The 21,568-nt window shown below is 30.9% G+C and overlaps 2 protein-coding genes across 7 annotated transcripts; one reads left to right on the top strand and one right to left on the bottom strand.

Annotated features, from left to right (window-relative positions):
* Positions 1–10,117: 10,117 nt before the first annotated feature.
* On the top strand, positions 10,118–19,023 carry LOC137927109 (uncharacterized). 6 transcript variants are annotated; one of them, XM_068770906.1, is made up of 5 exons: positions 10,119–10,385; positions 17,424–17,481; positions 17,808–17,963; positions 18,235–18,355; positions 18,611–19,023. In XM_068770906.1, the coding sequence occupies exons 1-5, from the start codon at positions 10,316–10,318 to the stop codon at positions 18,800–18,802; spliced, it is 597 nt and encodes a 198-aa protein (XP_068627007.1). In that variant the 5' UTR covers positions 10,119–10,315; the 3' UTR covers positions 18,803–19,023. The 6 variants fall into 6 exon arrangements, with proteins under 6 accessions (XP_068627005.1, XP_068627007.1, XP_068627006.1 ...); XM_068770905.1 differs by having other exon boundaries at positions 18,211–18,355; XM_068770904.1 differs by lacking the exon at positions 17,808–17,963 and having other exon boundaries at positions 10,118–10,385; positions 17,424–17,586; positions 18,091–18,355.
* On the bottom strand, positions 18,535–20,837 carry LOC137926657 (uncharacterized). Its single transcript, XM_068770327.1, has 3 exons — positions 20,829–20,837; positions 19,868–20,072; positions 18,535–19,694 (listed from the first exon to the last, which is right to left on the bottom strand). Exons 1-3 carry the CDS (start codon positions 20,835–20,837, stop codon positions 19,198–19,200), a joined length of 711 nt encoding a protein of 236 aa, XP_068626428.1. The 3' UTR covers positions 18,535–19,197.
* Between the last annotated feature and the right edge of the window lie 731 nt (positions 20,838–21,568).

Genomic DNA, 21,568 nt, shown 5'->3' with positions numbered 1-21,568 from the left:
CTACAAATTCAAGCAGTATTGGAAAATGTATGTTTTTTTTTTAGAATTTCTACAAACTATTAGAAAACTTGTCTTAAGTAACCCACATACATAGCATAGTATATATACGTTATATGTATATAAATTAACTCACAACTGGATAAGGGTAAGATTATATCTAATTATTACTACAATTATCAAAATTACAATATTTAAAATTCATTTGTCTAAAGTAAAACATGTTTTAGCAAAATTAAATTACGAATTCAATTGTTATATGTTATATTAAAACTGCTTTGGTTTGCTTTGAAAACAGTTTTAAAGGATTGAATGTACAGCTCATTTAATTAAAACTCTTCAATTGAAAATCTTCGTTTTTGTTAAATAATTGCTAATTATATCTACAAGTTATTTAAAACTACAAAAAAGTAAAGAAATTGATATTGCGCGGCCATAAACGCATAGAATGACCAAAAAAGTGTTTCCAATGTTTATCAATTTCTTATCGCGCCATATATAAATTGAAAATGACTCAAAATGTATTTGTGTGTTAATCTTTATTTAATTACCTTTTCTGTCTTATATAGATGTGTTCAAATAAGATATAAGCTGAGGAAAAATTACAGTAGTTATATTGAACATTAAAAACCTACGTCGTTCGATACGGAGCAGTTTAAAAAAATTCAGTACATGGTCAAAATGTTAAAACTTTACCTCGTTTTATTATTCGTTGGATTTTCTTTTGTCGCAACAGATGGTAAGAGTAAAACAAGCTTTTTATGTTAGCAACTATTATTTTTTTTTAACTATTTAAATTTGATATTTATTTAGTATTTTTCTTTCATTTATTTTTTTATTTATTTATTCATATAGTGTCGTTAATAGTAACCACTTAAGTATTTCATAAAGAGCCCAATTTTATTCAAAACTAAAATCAGATTCAGCTACTCTGAATTTTTATTGTTCATATATGCGTGTTTAGCTACAATATAAAATATCAAAATATATTTTTTCAGGATCAGCTCTTAGGTCAAGTGAGACCGATGCAGCTATTCCTGATAAATATTGGGATTGGATTAAAAATCTGTAAGTGATTCTTAATATATATTTTGAAAGTAAGACGACGTAAAGACTGTTTTAATGGCATTATGACAGCTAAAATAAAAGTGATGATGGTATAATAACTTTACTAACTGTTCTTAAATGAATACTAGCTTAAAATATTGGTATTTATTTTAAAACGGTTACCTTTTCATACGATAACATGATCATCAAAGCGCAGATGTATTTTACATAAATAATAACTTTAAAATTGAATTATTCATCAATTTTCATTTCAAAGACTTTAATATATAAAAAAATTAATTATCATATACAATAAAATGAATTGTTTTGAGTTTGTCGACAAAAACTTTTTATAAACATTCGAAAAACATTAAGATAATAAAATAATTATTTAATCATTTTTTATTTATTTTCAAAATTGAATTAACATCAACTTCTTGGTATTGCTCTTTGGTACTTACGATTGCACATTTATTGGTTACTTTAATTTGTCATCTTACTCACTGATGAATATGTTTTTCTACGCATTATGTTTTGTGATACTCAGTGCTCACAAAAAAAAAAAACTTGTTGGGTTATTATATTTGGATAATTAACCATACAGAGTAAAATTGTTGTTGAAACTGCATTCACTCGATTAAGTAAAAAGAGGTAGATCAATAATTGATAGCAGTTAACTGTGATTATTCTAATATAATTAATGTTAATAAGTCTGTCAAATCCATCCAACCTCATTTTCAGATTGTTTTATTTGAAAATAAATATGCGTAAAGAAACAAATTCACTGTTTTATAATATGTATAGTATAACAACAAAAGAAAATTTAAAATTTACTATAAACTTGAAAACCAGCCTTTAATACGATAAATGTAACATAAAATAATTGTTTTTATACGTAATATTAATAATTATTTAAATGTTTTATTAGTACCTATTATGTTTTATAGGTTAGGCGAAACATTTAATTTGGATTCTCTTTTCGAGGTAAGATTAGTACAATAGATTTTCTTTTTAATATAAGATAAAACCTCTTTTTAAACAACATTATAAAACAATAAATTAATAACTAGCATAAACCAGCAAAATTGAATTTAAATCGACTTGATTAATATATGATTATTAGCATACCTCGTTTGCTTTATGTGCGATTGTTTGAATCGCTAATTCCTTATATTTTCGATTGCGTTAAATCTTTTTAATACACGTGTGTGTTTTACACTAAAAAGTAACCATATACCTACTGGCAGCGACACATTTCCATTATAATTAAAATTAATAAGATCAATTAAAACTTTTAAAAGAGTGCTATTTATATTTATGTTTCTATAAAATAATATGATTTATTTATCACAGGTTTGATAAACACATTTAAACCGTCGTATTTCGTGCTTCCTGTTTTTAAAATATGCTTAGTGTTATAAGCAATGCTTAAGTTATACCGCTGGAAGGCAAACATAGATGCCGAAGATAAGTTTTTTTTTTTTGGTGATGGTGAACGAAAGTCAATGTTAGACTAAATAGCATTTACAGGTTCGTAATTGGAGGTGGCTGAGCGCTAGAAGAGCTCAGTCTAGAACTTTCGGGGTCCATGCTCACTCGGGATCCATGACTCAGTTTACTACATGTATTAATCTCCTGATCAAGAGGCCGCCGTGCACTTAATCGTTTATACGCACCTTGAGTTTTCTCTGCTTCCCTTTTGTCACATTGAATAATAAAAACAAAATGTTCATCACCACTTACAGAGTATAAAGAACTTGCAACCCAGCGGACCAGACTCTAAGGTTTACGGCGAAGCGCAGTATTCTTACTACTCTTCTTCGAACATCAACGGACAAAAAACCGAAACCAGAGGCGGTCGGAAAATCGTCAACAATAACGGCGTAGTCGAAGAGTACGATTTGCCACATGCATAAGGATAGTTTTAATAATACGTTTTATTTTTGACTTCAACATAATAACATTGTATTTTTGTTAATTCGATGGCAGTAAAGTTACACTATATTACTTATTAGTTAAAGCTGTATAGTAACGAAAATGTAGTTGTCAATATCTCCTTTCATAAATGGTTTCATACCGAACTAATCGATAGCTTTCAAAATAATGAAGACAGTATTTGAATTTAAAATTACATCTTAACATAGTCAGAAATTTAAGTTTTTGTCTTCAACTCAAGAAAAATTATTAAACAAACATTTAAAAAAATATTTTACTTGATTTATAAACTAAATAAATGTAATTGATAAACATAGATTATATTACAATAAACACAAGAATGGTCGCTGCTTTTTTAACAAAATTGATCAAGGATTGTTTAAGTGAAAAGTAAATCTTAGGAAATTCTGTATGTTTACTAAATGTGCTGTGGTTTCTGTAATACAATAAACTACTGTAATGTAATAAAATAACCCATTGTAAACATTTAAAAAGAAAAGTTTTTATTTATAATGAAATTTCTGCGAAGAAGTGATCGATGACACTTGTATAAATACTTCCGAATATCATGAGAAATAAACATACGGAAAATCATTTTAAATATAAGCCTTGATCAATACGTTTCATTATCACGGTTCACTTAGAGACATCACCTCGCGGGGATCCTTCTGTCAGAATGCTAAGCAGATAGTATCGACGAATGACAGCCCCAGTCGAGGTCTACTTGTGGAAGTTCTTGAGCTTCGTCATTCCAATAGAAAAGCTTACCGGTCTCTCAATTAGGTAAAATACTATGAAGCCCAAGCCGAGGCCTCCCGTAGGCGCCCTCAGCACCCTGACAGCTCAAACCCGCGAAATCTACAAATGCCATATAGGCAGCAGTGACTATCTGATGCAAAAAATAACTTAAAAAAAAATATTGACGTTCGAATATTCCAAAACATTACGTTTATGAGCGATTATTTTTTTAATATTAGTATTCGACATTAATATCATTTCGTTTTATCTTGTCACATCTATGTTGTTTGTGTGCTGTTAGAGGTAACTTATGATAAAATGAATACATCGAAAGCTTATTTCAAATTTACGTACAATTAAATACTAATGCGTTTTCAAATTTGGCGAAGTATTATTTTATCAATGGATTTTTATTAAAAAAATATTACATTCATTATTATAAAACACATACACACAATTTGTTATAGGCCCTGTTAAATTTTATTAGCAATATGTTGTAAATTTATTGTGTCGCTGCTCTTCATTGAACAGGGATTGATTATTGATTTTAATTATTAATAAAATTGCCATAAAATATTTTCTACACAGGCGTACCGAGGCTCGAAAGTCCAAACAGGCTTTGACGAGGTTTACCTACTTATCCTTAATTACGATGGTTATGTAGTTACACTGAAACTTGTTTTGTGCGAAGCCCAAAAAAATGCTTTTAAATTTGTGTCATAATTTTTCCAGAGTAAAAGTAATTAAATTAATTAGTTATCTGTGGGACCTCTGTAAGAGCGAGGCCGTGAGCAGTGGTCCACTTCGCTGACGACCCGCTACGGCACTGATTATCTAATTATACATATAAGTATTTATGAAATAAGTATAAACGATAGAAAGTAGTGTAATTTCAGAACTTGTGCTGTCGAGATTAAGCCGGTGTCGAGCTAGTCCAGTTTTTAAGGCCGCAATTACATAAAACATATAGGATAGCACAGAGTAATATTGAATAATTGCCTATCGACAATTTATTTTACAAAATAATTAAAAACATTAGAAGTAAAATAATAAAAACAACATTTATTTGCAAATCTAAACACCTGTTCCTAGGTGTGATAAAAGAATACTCTTGTTTATCAGCATTGTTACTAAAGTATTTTAATATACGAAATCGTAACTTGAATTAGTAATAAATCCTTGATTATAATAAAGGTTTAATAAATAAAGTGAACACTCTGTTAAACATTTTATTAGATTGCAATGCCAAAAAACTTTCGACAGTACGAAGTTGCCTGGGCAGGTAGCACAAAATAAATACAATTGAAAGGTATTTACCTTATAGACATAACAAACGTAAACTTAATCGTAAGCACGCGATTCGATCACCGCGTTAATCATCAAAAGAAAAAAAAGATCGAAGCAATCGTTACCTCAGTTTGTTTATCTCGATCCCGACGTCGTGATGGACCAACTGAAACGTGTAGCACGAAGTCTGGACTAATTGCAACCGCATGACCTAAACGAGAACTGCAGACCCGATAACGACTAATTTACTTTAAGAAATATAGTTTTAAAAAAAAATTGATTGATGTATACTACAAATATTATAGTCTACAATAATTAATATTAAGAAATAAGAATAATTTATGCTAGTAGTTTTAAATTCATCAAAGCAAATACAATTCTGGTACTGTCTATATTATGGAAGAAATGATTCTTGTACCCTATTCATACTATGGTTGTCTGTAAAAGATTGCCTTGTGTGATAAGATCGCCCACCGTACTCTTTTGTTTACTATTACAAAACTATTTAAAAGTATCCTAGCGTGTACTCAGAATATTATATAAAAAAATAAGGCGAAATCCACAAAATGTACCAAAAAGTTATGCACACTAAAAGATCCAATCTGATCAATGATTTACCCTAAATTTGACAACATTCAACATCAACTCGGTAATATACATTAAGAAAATTAAACCAAAGATTTATGTCACTTATTTTTAGCGAATTGCATTATTTAAATGACATATTACGAACGAAGTAAGAAAATTACATTTAAACTTTTTAAAAATAGTCGCCTGCACCTAATAGAAACATACTATTTTTATATATCCTATTTACTAGTATCAAAAACCCTTTTTTGTCAAATCTTTTTCAGTGTGTGTCGAATCTTGTATGTGTAATACATATACGTCCGATTTACTGGTAATATTATTCTATATCCATAGGTTATATAATATAAAGAACTTTAACAAAAAGTACCTACAGATATGCTCTCCATTATCATTATTTTAGCCATAGGTCATCCACAGCTGGGCATGGCCCCCAATCTATAGATTTTCAATAGGACCGCTTGTAAGTTGCTTGGATCTAGCGTCTTCTGACGACCTTAATGAAGTCGTACCTCCATATAGTGGGTGAACTTACTATGCTGTGCCTGCTAGCCAGCGCTCTTCAGTTCAAAACCTTAATACCCCCCAGCAAATATCTGTTTGTGCGCTCTGTGACTAAACTCTCTTCACCTTGCCAATCCGCTGGTATATCTGTTAATTTCGTCTACGTATCTTCTCAGTGCATGTTTTTATTTAATTAAAGGTATCAAAACAAAAAGTATAAAGTTACTTAGAAAATCAATTAACCCATTATCTTTTTTGTTTACTCCATGTTAATCGTCATAACTTTATAATTGAAACAACAGACCTATTACATAACGTAAAACCCATGACTTGAATTAATTTTTTTACCGTTATTTTCCTCTTAGAACAAGGATGCGAAAGTAGGTATCGCTAATATCATAACAACGAAAACATAATGTTATCAGAGTGATACCAGAGTGTCATGAATCCGGTGATCAATTACCGGAAATAAATGTGGAGTAAGGTTCTACATCTGTGGAGCTATAATTTCCATTCAACAGAACGTAAGAAAATAAGCATCAGGAGATCCGTAGACTAACGAAAGTAATAGACGTGGCTCAGCAGATTAACAAACTGAAGAAGCAAAGGACAAGCTGCTTGACGCGCAGGACAGGTCGTCGCTGGGATCTTGAGGGTTTGAAGTGAAGTTCACGATCCGACGAGCGTTGCGTAGGAAGATCTACCACTATAGATAGTGAAACTTACTAAAGTCGTCGAAGCAAGATACAGGCCGCTGCAATTGGTTATATTTGAAGACAATGTAGTGGTCTATGATAATGACGAACGTTACGTTTTTGATAAAATGCGTTATTAATTATATAAACATATAATATTAGTATCTTTAAAGCTATTCAAATATTAAAATTTTAATAAATGATTAAAACTATTGCGAGTTTTTTTTTATTATTCAAACGATTTAACTGAAAACTCATTTAATAGGTTAGCAGATTGTAAAACGTGTAAATGTGACATAAATAACTTAATATCTAAATAGACTATTTCAATTATAAATTTTTTGGGTGAAAAATAAAAAAAATACTTTATGCTAATTAGCGTAATACGCGTATAATCCTTTTCGGATTTTATAAAGAAAAATAGTTTTACGGAAAACTAACGTAGGAGTGTCAACATAAGGTAAGAAAACCTCTAAATATATACGAATATATAAAACACTACAGTGTAAATAAGAAGGATAGTTGTCCTGACATACAAGCAAAAATTCATAAACTTCGGTTTTATCAATCTGAAGTTATGTTAAATTTAAACATGGAAGCCTGTCCTGTAAAGTTGTTTTTGTATTTTGGTCCATATGCATAGGCCCCATCGTTTAATATCACTGAGCAGACGTGAAGTTTTACTGCTTATATCTGCCATGCACAATGCATATCATAAAAGTTAATTAATGTAATGATTCGTGAAGTAAATTAATAAGCGTGCGTCGTAAAAGTTTTAAAGCATGAACTTTACGAGGCAAGTAAAACAGCCATAAGATTTAGTCATGATAGTCTCATCTTATTTTACTTTTTTGTCGTTAACACATTCCATATCTAGTTGTCTCACACAGCTTGTCCTGGTAAAAGAAGGACGAGCGATTAACGCCTTTAGTTTAAACCTCTTTGTACGAAGAAGCCCGGAAGCTTTCTAGAGAGTCTGAGCTATTCTACGAGTATCTATTGTTTCGATGAAGTTAATGCTGCTAGCCCTAAGGCTTTTAAAGCATCATAGGATATGAGTGCACGGAGCGGAAGGGTATGTGAACTATAAAGTTTGACCTTGTGTAACGCCACAATATATAACGATATAAGTCCATCGGATAAGGAAGCCACCAAACTCATTGATCACTTAGCGCATGTTCCTTAGAGTCAAAAGGCTCAAGGGCCTCTAAAAGAGGATATCGTCTTAGGCTGTCATCACACGTATAGCATCCTGATTCACAGATGCCCGAAAGAACCTGGCTGGTTGCTATAATGAGATCGCAATGAAAAGAAGTGCGATGTTGTCTCCTGCTATTACAATATCATGAATTAAAATATAATAAATAATTTATATATAGTCATGATCATGGTGTCTAATATATGCAAACTGCTTGGCTTAGAACTCCACCAAAGTTAGCCACGATGACCGATGCGCTGCTAGCAACGAACGACTTTTTGCGACCTTCATTATGTTGTCGATCAAATCAAGGGTCAGGTCAAGATAATATAGGCCAATACATTCAATCGAAATTATGAAATGCGTACTTCCAAGATGCTTAGATAAACGTTTTAAAATAGATATGATTATTCAATGTAATTTTCATTTGCCTTACTTGTCTATGTCAACACCACTTAGCATAAGTGGATGCTAGCAAAAAAACTGCGAGTGACGTTATATTTTAACTTGTGATTATCATACGTTATTTGTGCATCAGGGGAACTCCGAAATATAATTTAAGTCATTGCTTTAAGTTGATTTCATGATCAGTGTGACAAATTCAGTTTCTGATTTTTTTTACATAAGCAGCCAATCGAAACAAATGCATAAAGTTTCCATGGCGTTTGGAGGCGTTAATCATAGTTAACACTTTTATGATAAACTGTTTATGTTATTGTAGTAATTTTGAATGGGTGTTGTTTTCCTTTTTTATCCATAAAAACGTTTTGTTGAGCATATAGTTTATATTATGAAAAACCGAATTTGGACCGTGTTTCTCACAAATCATAGAGCTTAGCTTATCTTTGCTCGAAAAATTACTCGTTTCAAGTGGCAGTAGCCGGGGCACATCGCTCGTGCAACCGATGGCCACTAGGTGGACCGAGGACATAGTTAAAGTCGCGGGAAATCGCTGGAACCAGGTAGCACAGGAACGGTCATTGTGTTGATATTTGAGGGTGACCTTTGCCTAGCAATGGGCGTCAATTAGCTGAACAGAAGAAGAAAAGAGACTGTTTTTAAAAACTCAAACGTGATACAAGCAAAAAAAATTTTTATCTAAGCTAATTTTAAAGCTAATTTTTTACTCCCTGGTTTTATTCTTTAATTATACTTACGTAATTACATATATTGCTATAATTTAATGAAAATTGAGTTTTTAATAAGATTTAATTAAAAGAAGAGAAAAACTGAATAAGATTTACATTTAATTAATGTGGCTGTTATAAAAAAAATAATGTGATTGACCGTTGCCGGGGAGATTAACTTTCTAATATTAATAACTTTAATATCGTCAAAAAGATCTTAAGTTTAACATTTTGAAAATTAAATATGATGTTTTTAAACAGTGACTGATTTAAACCTGTTCTGTCTTATACGATCAACTATTGTTGCGAATATTATATTTTAAGTTTGCGTAGTATTCTGCAACGGAAATTATGATTTAAGACAAATTTGCACTTAGGTGACATTGATATTATCGCAATTAATTACAATTAAATATAGCAAAAGTAATTGATTTACTCTGGTTCTGCTAATTGATTTAATTAACCACTATCGTTGCTTATATTACGTCAAGTTTACGGTACATGTTAAAATCTATAGATGTAACCGAAATGCAGAATAAAGATATTTAAAAATGGAATAATAATAAAACCTCTGTCTTTAGAAACTCATTTTAAACCATCGGTGAAAAGGATGCTAAATTTAAAACTGGTTAAATGTTGTGAGCTAAATCTGTTGTTTATTATATATATGTAGGTGTTAAAGAAATTTATACTGTTTGTACTATAGTGATAAGTAGTTGGCGTTACCACGGTATATTGGTCTAGCAATTTCGAAACATTAAAAATTACACGCTACTGCTTGACTATTATAATACGTAATTCCTATGCATAAATGTTATATAATATTTACACTTATGTATAAATAAACAACACGTATATTTTATGCCATTTAACGCATGGAAAATTGATAAGAGATCTCATCCAGATTGTTTCCCTGTGCCGACCGCATAAGATTCGAATTACCGCGTAAAATAATACCTGTGATAAGCGAGATGGACATTTATTCCAGTACAAGAACAAAAGGATCCACATAAAGCGCTCGACCTTCGTACGTACCACTAGTGTCGGTCATAGAAACGAGCTACTGCGAACCGATTTTAATTTAACAAATAAAAATATATTATAGACGTTTTGCATTTTATCACTTAAACAGCGTATAAATAGGCATTTTCTGACGGAATTAATAATTAGCTACTTCTCAAAGGCAGTGGTTGTATACAATGGGAAACAACATGATGCATAGTATAGTTCTATTAAGTGCGTTCTTTGTACAGTTAAGTTGGAGTTATGGTAAGTTGAAATTTTATCTTTTTTTAAGTTCAGCATTTTATTTATATGATATTTAGTAGTATAAATGAATTTTCCAAATTTTTTGTGTTAAGTGAAAATTATTACCAAAAATATCTACAATTTTAATTTATAACTTTTTGGTTTATTTTTGCTTTAAGTTTCGGATATTTCAAGTGCATTGTACGTAAATAATATTTTATTTCATGTATTTATTTTTCAAAAAACGTAAGTATATATTTAACCCACATTTTTATAGTTTAATGTAATTATATAAAAATATTACGTGTAAAGCTATTACTTTTATTAATATAAAAATTAGAACAATAAAAAGTTAACGAATTAAAAAAAAATAAAAAAAGAATTTGTGTCAATATTGTTGTTAGTTATTGGATATTCCTGATTTTATGTAACAATTAAGATACATTTCCTTGTTCAAACTTCACTTCTATATGCTATATGCTAAAGGCTTGGGTGGAGAGTGGGTGTGATATAAACAGAGCTATATTCGTAATTTCTTTGAGGAATTAATTCCTCATGAATTGTTTGAATCCGTAAACAAAAATTCAACGTAATTAAAATGCCCGACATAGCTATCAAAATAAGCATGCTGTTGTAGCATCCGCAGACGAACGAAAATAATCGACGTAGTCCAGCGGACGGGCAAGTTGAACTGGTAGAGTGTAAGCAATAGCGCGTAGAACAGACGGTCGCTGGGGACTTAAAGTTCTGGATTGAAGGCTATGGAGCGACAAATGCACCTTGTGTAGGTCGTTGGAAGACACTAGATCTAGGCGGCATCCAACTGGTTCTGTTGGAAATCTATGGGGGAAGTCTATGTCTAGTAGTTGACATCTTATGACTGAAATGATATTAATATTGCATTAGGTTAGTCATGCATAATTTAAATGAGGAAATATAGGAAAACAAACTCTTAAAGACCCGAATAGATCAAGAAGATATAAGACGACTTCTCTAACGATGAACTCACGAGGATCGGGATAACTGAAGCTGGGTGCGTAAGGAAAAAAAAAGGCAAAGGAGGAGAAAACTGTATAATAAGGCGTAAAACAGTAAACTGATTAATTTGTTTAATATTTTCTAAGCACTTATCTGTCTAAACAGACATGACCTGAAACAAGTTTAATGATCTTGAACTAAAATCACTTTGTTTTTGAACTTGACCCGCTAACCGAAGAGTACATTCAATGTCGTAAGGTTATCAATGTGTTTACGATGTACGAATGACATTAGATTCTTGACTTTACCTACAAATGGTACAATATGGGATGTTTTTAGATTAACACGTTGAACGCCATGGTGGACACCATGAGTCCGACAGCATACTGTCCCCCGGGACCACACCATTAAATCGAAAATCGTCAAAAAATCGCAAATATTGTCAGTAAACCCTTTAAAATAATGGGCGACTTACGGAAACAGCGATTTACCCATTATTTTTCTGCGGGACCGCGCGGGTCACATGCCTTGGTAAAAACAGTCGAAACACTGTCAGTTGGCTCCCTAGAGGCTTCTGAAGTGATCGAGGGCATGCGGACACATGGTGTCCGACGCGGCCTCTTGGACCCAACATGATGGCAGTCACATGGTGTACGTCGCGGCCCACTGAACTAAACAAGGTTTTTAGTCTGGCGCTCAATGTGTTAAAAAAAAACATTAGATCATATAATTTTACCATCAAAATATTTTATTTAAAAATTTAACTTCTTCACATTACGTACATAAGTTTAAAAGTAAATAACCGAGTAAGTTATCTAAAACACTATTAATAGTTTTTTCTGTAACAGTTAATAATTACTACTATAATTATAAAATAAAATTTAAGAATATTTTGGTTAGTATTCTTATTTTGGCCGTTTTATAAACAATAAACAGGTATTTTCATTAGAGAAATTTATATTTAAATAGTAACGATGCTATCAAACACCCACGTATTGTAGAAAGCTTTTCACCGTTACTATATGCCATCATTCGTTTGTTTATTCCGTTTCAGTTAGTTATTATGTTCGTTTCCCACGCAAATGTAAACGTAGTAATACGATTCAAAAGGTTCTCATCTCGCATCTTGATAGGTTTTTTATTAACTTAATTTAAGACAAAACCAAGAATTCGACGTGTGATCGGAAACCGCGATTAAGCTTTTAACATAATTATAAGAATTATATTTTTATAAACATCAATTATGGTTACGTAAACTATAAGTATCGCTAGCACTAAATAGTCTTTAAAGAAAAACCAAAAACGTAATCCACGAAGAAGGCCAAGCGAGGTTGTGTGTGAAGGAAATGCCTCAGACTCTGCAGATTACATTCTTCATCAACGAGTCTATTCTGTGCGATCTAAAAATCAGAACAAAGCTTTTCTACAACCTACAACAAAAGGAATGCACGTAACCCTGTACCACTCACGGTACCGGGAAAAGTTTATGACTACTATCGAAGATGTCGTAGTTCCATCTATATGGTTGAACCTAAATCGGCTTGATTCTTAACACTAAACTTTATACTGCGCTTCCCGGTGTCAATGGTGTGAACAAAGGGCTTAGCATAAAAACACAAATATTCTGTGTTTAAGAGATCGAAACTCTTTGCAATGTGCAATCAATACCAGGGAGACGAATGTAATAATTTTATTCAAATTATATTTTTGTAATTTACAGATACAATCAGAATTAATCGTATCTTGTATTCTCTTCATAACTCTAACGGTGAATTTAACTAAATCTGAAAACTTATGTAAACTTAATTCAGAATCAGATTGATTTTTTTGGTAAATATTTATGAAAGCAAATTTTGATCAGCTTGGCCGGACCATCCCACCGAAGACACTTGGATCCATTTAATTATTTATTTATTTAGACTTTATTGCACACTAACAGGACTTAAAAAATACAAATGGCGGTCTTATCGCATACGACAATTTCGGTGTTGTTATTTATTTCTCTCTTTTAATTAATAATTCCATACTCATTATTTCTAATAAGAGATTTCTAGGAGATTGTCTTTAATAATTAAAACTGATTACTACGTTCAGACATAACGCTACATACGTACAGGTATACAGTTAATGTTTTTTTTATAAATTTGATTTATTTTATTTCTTAACGGTCACTTTATTTCATTTGCATTAAGGACTATAAAAACCGTGGAGCATTAAATTGGATCCGTCACACTTGGTCGTGATATATTGAAATAGAATTTAACGAAATTATTTGAACTGTACATAACATTAGTTACACTTGGTCAAAAAAAATTTTACAAGCGCAATTGAAAATCTAATTTTAAAATCAACAATGAGATTAATTTTTAATGATCTACGTGCTTCTATAATGTACACAAGTATAAATGATTCTTTTGAAGGTCTATTCATAAATATCTATTTTTTTAATTAAATCAAATTTATTTCATATAAAATATTTAAGCAATTAATAATAATTAAAATCGTTGGATGCGGCAATGCAGGATCGGTCATTTTGACAATCTTTGGGGAGATCTATGCCTTGCAATATCTATCTGCAATATATATCTATCGGCTGACATGAATAATTGAAAGTATTGAAAAAGAAATAGTTCTTTGTCACTTCGAATAACTTATGACAACGTTAAACAAATTATGAATATATAATACACTCAATTTTTTTTAGATGTGTTGTTGAGACATAGTCTATCTCGTTCTATGTGCTGATGATATATATGTTTCTATTCCAAATCACGATACGCGGTTTTCTTAATTTAAAAGATAATTTAAAATCTTATCCGATGAACTGCCTATCGTGAAATCTCTTTCTGGTAAAAAAACGTAATATCTTCTCGAATACCTTCTCTGCTCATTTTGAATCATATTACTATATTTATATGCAAATGAGTTATAAAATTATTTTAGCAAATTTAATTCCTTTGACAGTTATTTTCGTTTGTCTCCTATAAACGGTATCCGACTAGCAAATAACATTTTTTTTAATGTGAAACTCGTAAAAGCTGTTTTTATATTGTATCTATATAAGATCTATAAAAATAAAGATGTAACGGTATGACACATACCTTATGTCCATATATATCAAACAATGTTATTTTTTCGCGAATCCAATTTTGTTTAATAATTTTCTGTTAACGTTTGATTTTCGTGTGGTATTAAATATTATTTTTTGTAATATTAATAATGAAAAGAGACAAAATACATTACAAACATTATTAATGTAAGGTCATCAATGTGTAGAGACTATTATATTCGATATTAGATTTGACACGGCGAAATATCTTTCGTTGGGACTATTAATCTTGTATAAAAGTAATCTATTTGAAGTAATCTATAACCATAAAGAATAAAAGACATTCAAACGAATAACAAATATTTCCTATAGAAGAATTTTTTCTCGGATATGTTATTTGAAATTTAATATATCATTTAAATTTGTTGTTTTGTAAAATTGGAATTGAAATCTGTGCTAATATTTGCGATTTGTTTTGCATCGTTATCGTAATATTGTTAAAAGGTCCTTTTAATTTTTTTTTTTGTAAACTGTTTGAAAGGTAGTACGGTGATTAATAGATACAAGAACTAGAGATATTTCAAAATACGTCTCATCACATTTGACATTAACTTTTGATATAAGAAGTTAAAATTGCATGCATATTCAATATTCAACTAGTAGTTTGTAACTACCGAAGTTTACAACTAGTAAACTACAATATAATACTAGTAAAGTATAATAGGAAGCTGTACTGAAGTAAGCAGTATCCGCCATGCATGACCGTAAAAGCTGTTACACGGGAAAACTGGAACATTATTTGACTACATCCATATAAATTATGTTGAAATCCAATGTTAAAATCCTTATTTGTGTACAAGAGTCTTATGCCTGTTTTGTATGAGGCTATTTACATAATACGGCAGATGACGCAATAAATTTTGTTGGTAAAAATGGTAAAAATATATATAGTAAAATTACTTATTAGCCAAAACATTTTTTCTTTGTCTTACGTGGAGGATATACCTTCACATATTAGCCTTCGCCTGATCAAGGACAATGTTCCATATTTTCTTCGCAGTAGGACTTGTTTACGGAAACTCGTTCTCACATAAAGCCCTTTCTTTCCTTCCAAGGAAGGTGATCAGAAATGTACTCTGCACCCCAAAGTCCAAGAAAATCGTTATTCCATCTGAGTGGAAGTTGGCATGCTTACTTTAACAAAATGATCATAAACGTACCAAATATCACCCCTAAACTTTCAAATAACTTATCTACTGAATAATGCAGACAAGGGCAAAAAATAAATAGGATTATTATTGCACAACAATATGGATGAAACGTGTGCAAATAGATTTTTCCAGATGTATACTGTATCCACACAATGCGACAACTATACACTACGTACGTACATATATAAGAATATTAGTCACACCTGAACTTGCGAGCAGTCCTCTGTATTCATTACAGTTCGCGCTTCGAACTGATCGAGCACACAGGTATAATAATTTATTCATAAAGTTAAATATTAATTAATTCATTACGTTTTTATAATGCTGTATTGTTCCTTTTTATTAACCTCTATTGTTAAGACGTAAATTCGATTGTATCACTATATAGAAATGTTCGGTTTGTTTGTTAATAATTTTAAAGTACATTACGTCATCATTAATAAAAGCATCATAAGTTGAAACATCACTTGTTAAAGCGTTTAGTTAAGTTGTTGATTAATAAGTTAAAATAATTGAGCTAACATCTTAATTACGAAAATATAATTTAACTGTAGATTGCGAGAAATCTGATAGAGTCATTTTATTTCTTTTTAGTTACATACGCACTAGAAAACAAAGATCCTATGAGGTCATTATTGTTTTATAATAACTCCAACAATGAAGGATTCCACTTAATTCGATTGTAATTGTTCAAATTACGTCTTAGGTATTTCCCATTCTTGTCGCATATGATGATCTCAATGTGTATGTTTTCAACTTGATACGCTTCGTGATGAAATCTCCATTAAATGTTTTTAGCTCTGTCTTGTTTAAGTAATACACGCAAAGAAACGTGACTCTATTTTGTTTTAGCTTTTGTGTGTTGTTGTTGTTGTTTTGACCTTATACGACTTAATGAAGATACTCAAAATATTTCAATTATTTAAAATTATGTCTGTTAGTGAACCTCATTTAACTATTACATATTACAATAAAAATAATGAAAAAAATTATTGTACATAAACTTTACCTTTACTCTTGCGTAATAATAATCTATTTTAAAATGTATTTTATATTGGTACTTTATACTTCAAATATTCAGCCCTTCAAGAACGCCAACTGTAACGCACAGGCCTCCCCCAATGATATATGTACTTCAATAACTTAAACTTTTACATATAACTATCAGTATATTATTATTTATAACGTCGGTAATCCAATGTTGTCTTTTATATCATATTTTGATATCTATTTATGTAGTCGACGTAGTTTCAACACATAGACATCCACTGTAAGGTTTTTCAAATAAATCAATGGGGAGATGTACCATAATTGACACGCTTAGCAGGCGGGTTGGCGATCGCAGTGTAGTATTAAAGTGTGAAGAGGATGCCATATACCCATCCTCTGGAAACTTGTTCGCGAGCAGTATATATTCATATTATATATAATTATAAAAGATTGTACCCCAGGAATGGAACCCGTGATTTACGATCGCAAGTTTCAGTAATTTGCGACTGGGCTACCACTGCTCCTGAAATGTATTATTTAATATGTTGTAATTTTTATGATACATGTATTATAAGTAGTATGAAAGTAAATACATTTTTAACACTTATCAATTGATGACCGCCCGCTCTATCTTTCCGTATTAACCATTTCCATCCAATGATTGTCTGAAATAAATTGCATTTTGCTATGTAACCGCCCTTTGTGCTTCATATATTTTTCTTCCTGTTGTGTTCTGTTAATGTAATAAATATAAAGAGTAAAAATAAATTAAACAATTTAATAGTCCTTTAATGTAATTATCTTTGTTCAGCTGTATTTGTTTGGTTATAGGTTCTCCGAACACTGCAGGAGTAGGCGTATTTGTGTATGAAGATTCAGCGGGACATAGGTATGAATGTGTGTATAAACCAAAAGACTACCAAGAAGTCGATTCTGCTGTAGCTCCAATAGCTAACAGAATAAACGAAGCCACTTCTTATGACACAAACTGGCCGTAAGATTTTACGAAAACAATTTACGAAGCTTTTGGCTTCCGGTGGAGGGATTGATCAAGGTGGAGGGTAAACTGTACTAATAATTGAGTCCATTCAACCAACATCAATAAAGTAGTCAATGATATAACATCTTTATAATTAAGATTACATATATAATAAAAAAAAATAGATTTACTTACAACAATGGCTTAATGTAATATTTTTTAATTACAAACTATAGATTTAGAAGACTCGCTTCTCCATTCCCGCCATTACGCCCATTGTCACCATTAAGGCAGTTACGTCCATTATCATCCTTATTACCATCGTCAAGTCCGTTCCGGACGTTGCGACGGCTGCGGCCACTATCTTCATTGTCATCGATGAAAAGAATGAGGTTTGATTTTAGAGATTCATGTTGTGTGTTTTTCCAGAATCTATACTTTGCTTTCAAACGGCTTTTAATATTTTAACATAGGCTTAACTGTTTTTGCGATTTTCTATAATAATGGTTTGCATTACAGGGATGCTATATTTAGTAATATAGAAAACCAACAGCGAGCAGCGTACGAAGCTGCACAAAACTCGTTCAGTGCTTTTAACGCTATACCATACATTCCTTATATTCCTAATTTCGACTTTAGGTTTCCGTCTTATAACCAATTCAGATATTCTGGACCTGGGAACCGTGCATCATTCAACATGCCAGGATCGAACTTTGCGTTTGCTTCTGGTGCCGTTGGACCTGGTTACAGGCATCAAGTTGCCGCTATTAACCCAATGAATCCGGTAATGAAATAATCACTTTTTAACCTAAATATTTGTTTTAGGTATCCCTTGTACAATTTTATGACTTATGAGCTTATTGTAATTGAATTTCTTTGTTTGCTATAAAATAATACACATAAAGTTTATAAACAAAAATAACTGTTTTTTACAACTTGTCAGATTCATAGAATGTTACCATAACACAAAATAAGATAACCTGTCCCTATAATTTATATTTCAAAAAATACTTATATCTTCAAATATAATACTTTTCAGGCAAATCCGAATGTAGATGTATCTAGACAAACCGATGGAAATAGAGATGGATTGAATAACCGTTTCTACAGCGTGTCCAGCTCCTCGTATGCTTCCTCAGTTAACGACAACGGCCAAAGTCAGAACGAACGAGGCGCCGAGACAATCGTTAACGACAACGGAAAGGTTACTAGGTACAGTGTGCATAATTAAACTGATGGAAATACAATTGCAAGCACACGACTTTTCAATTCAACTGTACTTTTTTATAATTTCTGAAGTATTTAATGTTTAATATAGCTATAACGTAAACATTTACTTATTTGCTTTTTAAATAATCATGCGACATTTATTTATATTTTCTAATCATACACATTTTAAAGAATCCTTGAATAATTGTATCTGTTTATAATATTTATTAAATTCTAACGTTACTACTGGTTGTTTTATTTTACAAAAGATGGTTTGCTTAAATAAATGTATGCTCAATTTTTGACTGAAGACAATGAACTTCAAAATTCTGTGTTTCCTCAAGGTCAGATAAATATCATCTCCGTCATGTTTTTGCTTACTGCGGTCACGGCGCGTCGGACGAAATAATGACGCAATTATTTCAATTTCACTAATTTGCCATCTATCTTGATCTTCGGCGTTGTAGTTTCATGACGTCGTAAATTATTCCGGCCTGGCAGTTCGCATCCTCTCATATATCCTCCGTTTAGTTCTCTACATTTTTTACAATAGAAATCTTTAGCGCTGTCATCGCTAAATCCTCTGAGAAAACCGGAACTTTGAGCGTTTACATAACCGGATCTATCGTTTCTTCTAATAAAATTGTCAAAATTTCTCGCATTCTCTTGATTCCACCGATTAATATTATTATAAAAACTCGATGGTTTGAATTGCGTTGGATTGAATCCTATATTTGGATAGATATCGTATTCATCTGGTGTATTACGTCTCGGGAAACTATTCGCGGAATTAACTGGTAATTTCCGACGTGTATCTGGAGTTAATATTTTTGTTGTTTCGACCGCTTTATAGCCTTTAATTACAGGTACTTCTCCGCTGTCTTCTCTCTTCAGGGTTATAGGATGACCCGAATCTTAAAATTTATTTAAAACATCTGTAATTATTTCTCTAAATGAGTGTACGCTAAATTAGTACACATTTAATGTTCCTCTAGATACAAAGATCCATGGTTTAGATACGATTGCGTTTTAATGAAATAGGAATTATATGCCTAAATTCTAAAATTTAATCAAATTCTTTTCTTACCATCTCTGGAGTTCTGTGAAGCTCGCCTATTGTTGTTTTTTAATTTCGTCGAAACGACGATGGTATGCTTGACTTCCACGTCTTCATTTTCTTTGCTTGAATAGGTGTCCTCTGAAGTAGATATCTGTTCTTCGTTTAAATCTACCTTAGTACTAACAGCTTCACAGAAACCGAAGAGAGTAACTGAAAAATAAAAAAGAAATAACTAGTTATTTACATTCATTAATAAGTTTTGTGATAGAAGCGTTCTTTAAAAATCACATGATAGACGATTTTTAATATATGATGGATCCAATAAATACTTGATACATACAAGATCTTTTATATTACAACATGAAATATGTAGCATAAGTTTAACTAAATTATTAATTTTTGTATTTTTAAATAGAATTTATGTTTTATTAGTCTTGTGCAAACATTACAATTTTTAGTTCAGGCTTGGCATACTTTTTTATATAAAATTTTATTTTTATAAAATTTTAATTTTATATAAAAGAAAATTTCGCAGAATTACATTTTTTTTTATTCGTAATCATCATTTAAGAAAAACAGAAACTATATATAGTGTTGTACATGTTTAAAAAGTGTTAAAAATGTAGTGGTAATTAACTTTCAAGTTAGATTCATCTTTTACAATCAATTATTGAAAAACTTAATATTTTTTGTACCGTTATAGTTAGCATCATAATATATATAATTATATGAAATATTTTTAAAAGACAATTTGTAACTTGTTGTAATAAATTATTAACATTTTAATGCCCAGAAGGGTTACGATTACCGCAATAAAACATATATATAATATATATATATATATATATATATATATATATATATATATATATATATATATATATATATATATAACGTTTTATCCTTCGTGCTCACATATCAAGAGAAAATTATATTGTTTTATTAAAAAATCTGTACAGAAATCGGCATGCAATATGTTACGTAATACCTTCAACATTTTGGTCTAAAATTATGTAAATATGCATGGACAATGTTACTATCGATAGATATAAATACATACCAGGACTCTAGGCATTAAATTTAAAATTAATATACTTTCATTTTAATACCTGATGTAAATCTAGTGAATTGTGTTACGTTAAGTGTTTATAGGTCTGACCGAAAATGCTATATAGTGGCGCGGATAAGACAATTAAATAATGAAAAATATGTCCTTTTTATTAGTTCAAAAATCTGATATTTTGAATACTTATAATAATGAAAGCATTTCTTACTCAAAATTGCGAGACCAACGGAGACAAACCTCGACATCTTGTAACTTCTTCAAGTGTATACACAAAATAAGCTAAACTTTGCGTGTCATCTCTATTTTATATAAACTACACAAATTACTTTAAACAATGTCGCTGCACAAAGGAAGCAATTACTCCGGACGTAGGCAGCCTTATTGCTTTTTGTTATGTACTTTTACATAAAATACAGACGTGAATTACTTCACCTTTACCTCAAATAAGATCAATAGAGAGATTCAGTTTAAAGCATTGTACAAAATGTAATAAATTTCTTTAATACATCAATTCTAAACATTCAATCGCTATTTCATTCATTTCATTCATTTTTTTTCACACATTATTTATTTATTTTATTCACGTTATTATAAATATACAATAAATAAACGAGATACAACATTAAAAAAAAAACTTCAAGCTCATTGTCTTAATTTGCATC

Source organism: Battus philenor, unplaced genomic scaffold (genome assembly GCF_028537555.1).
Source record: "Battus philenor isolate CCGP_79_NKW_IND1 unplaced genomic scaffold, ilBatPhil1.0.hap1 SCAF_3, whole genome shotgun sequence".
NCBI classification, from domain to species: domain Eukaryota; kingdom Metazoa; phylum Arthropoda; class Insecta; order Lepidoptera; family Papilionidae; genus Battus; species Battus philenor.
The sequence above is the reverse complement of the archived record's forward strand: the minus strand, read 5'-3'. Positions and strand labels throughout refer to the sequence as shown.

Coding starts and splice junctions, on each gene's coding strand:
- LOC137927109 (XM_068770904.1), top strand. CDS start 10,316: ATGGGAAACAACATGATGCATAGTATAGTTCTATTAAGTGCGTTCTTT. Junction 10,386..17,423: donor ACAGTTAAGTTGGAGTTATG/GTAAGTTGAAAT, acceptor GTTTGGTTATAG/GTTCTCCGAACACTGCAGGA. Junction 17,587..18,090: donor TCTTATGACACAAACTGGCC/GTAAGATTTTAC, acceptor TTTGCATTACAG/GGATGCTATATTTAGTAATA.
- LOC137926657 (XM_068770327.1), bottom strand. Junction 19,695..19,867: donor TTCACAGAACTCCAGAGATG/GTAAGAAAAGAA, acceptor ATAAATTTTAAG/ATTCGGGTCATCCTATAACC.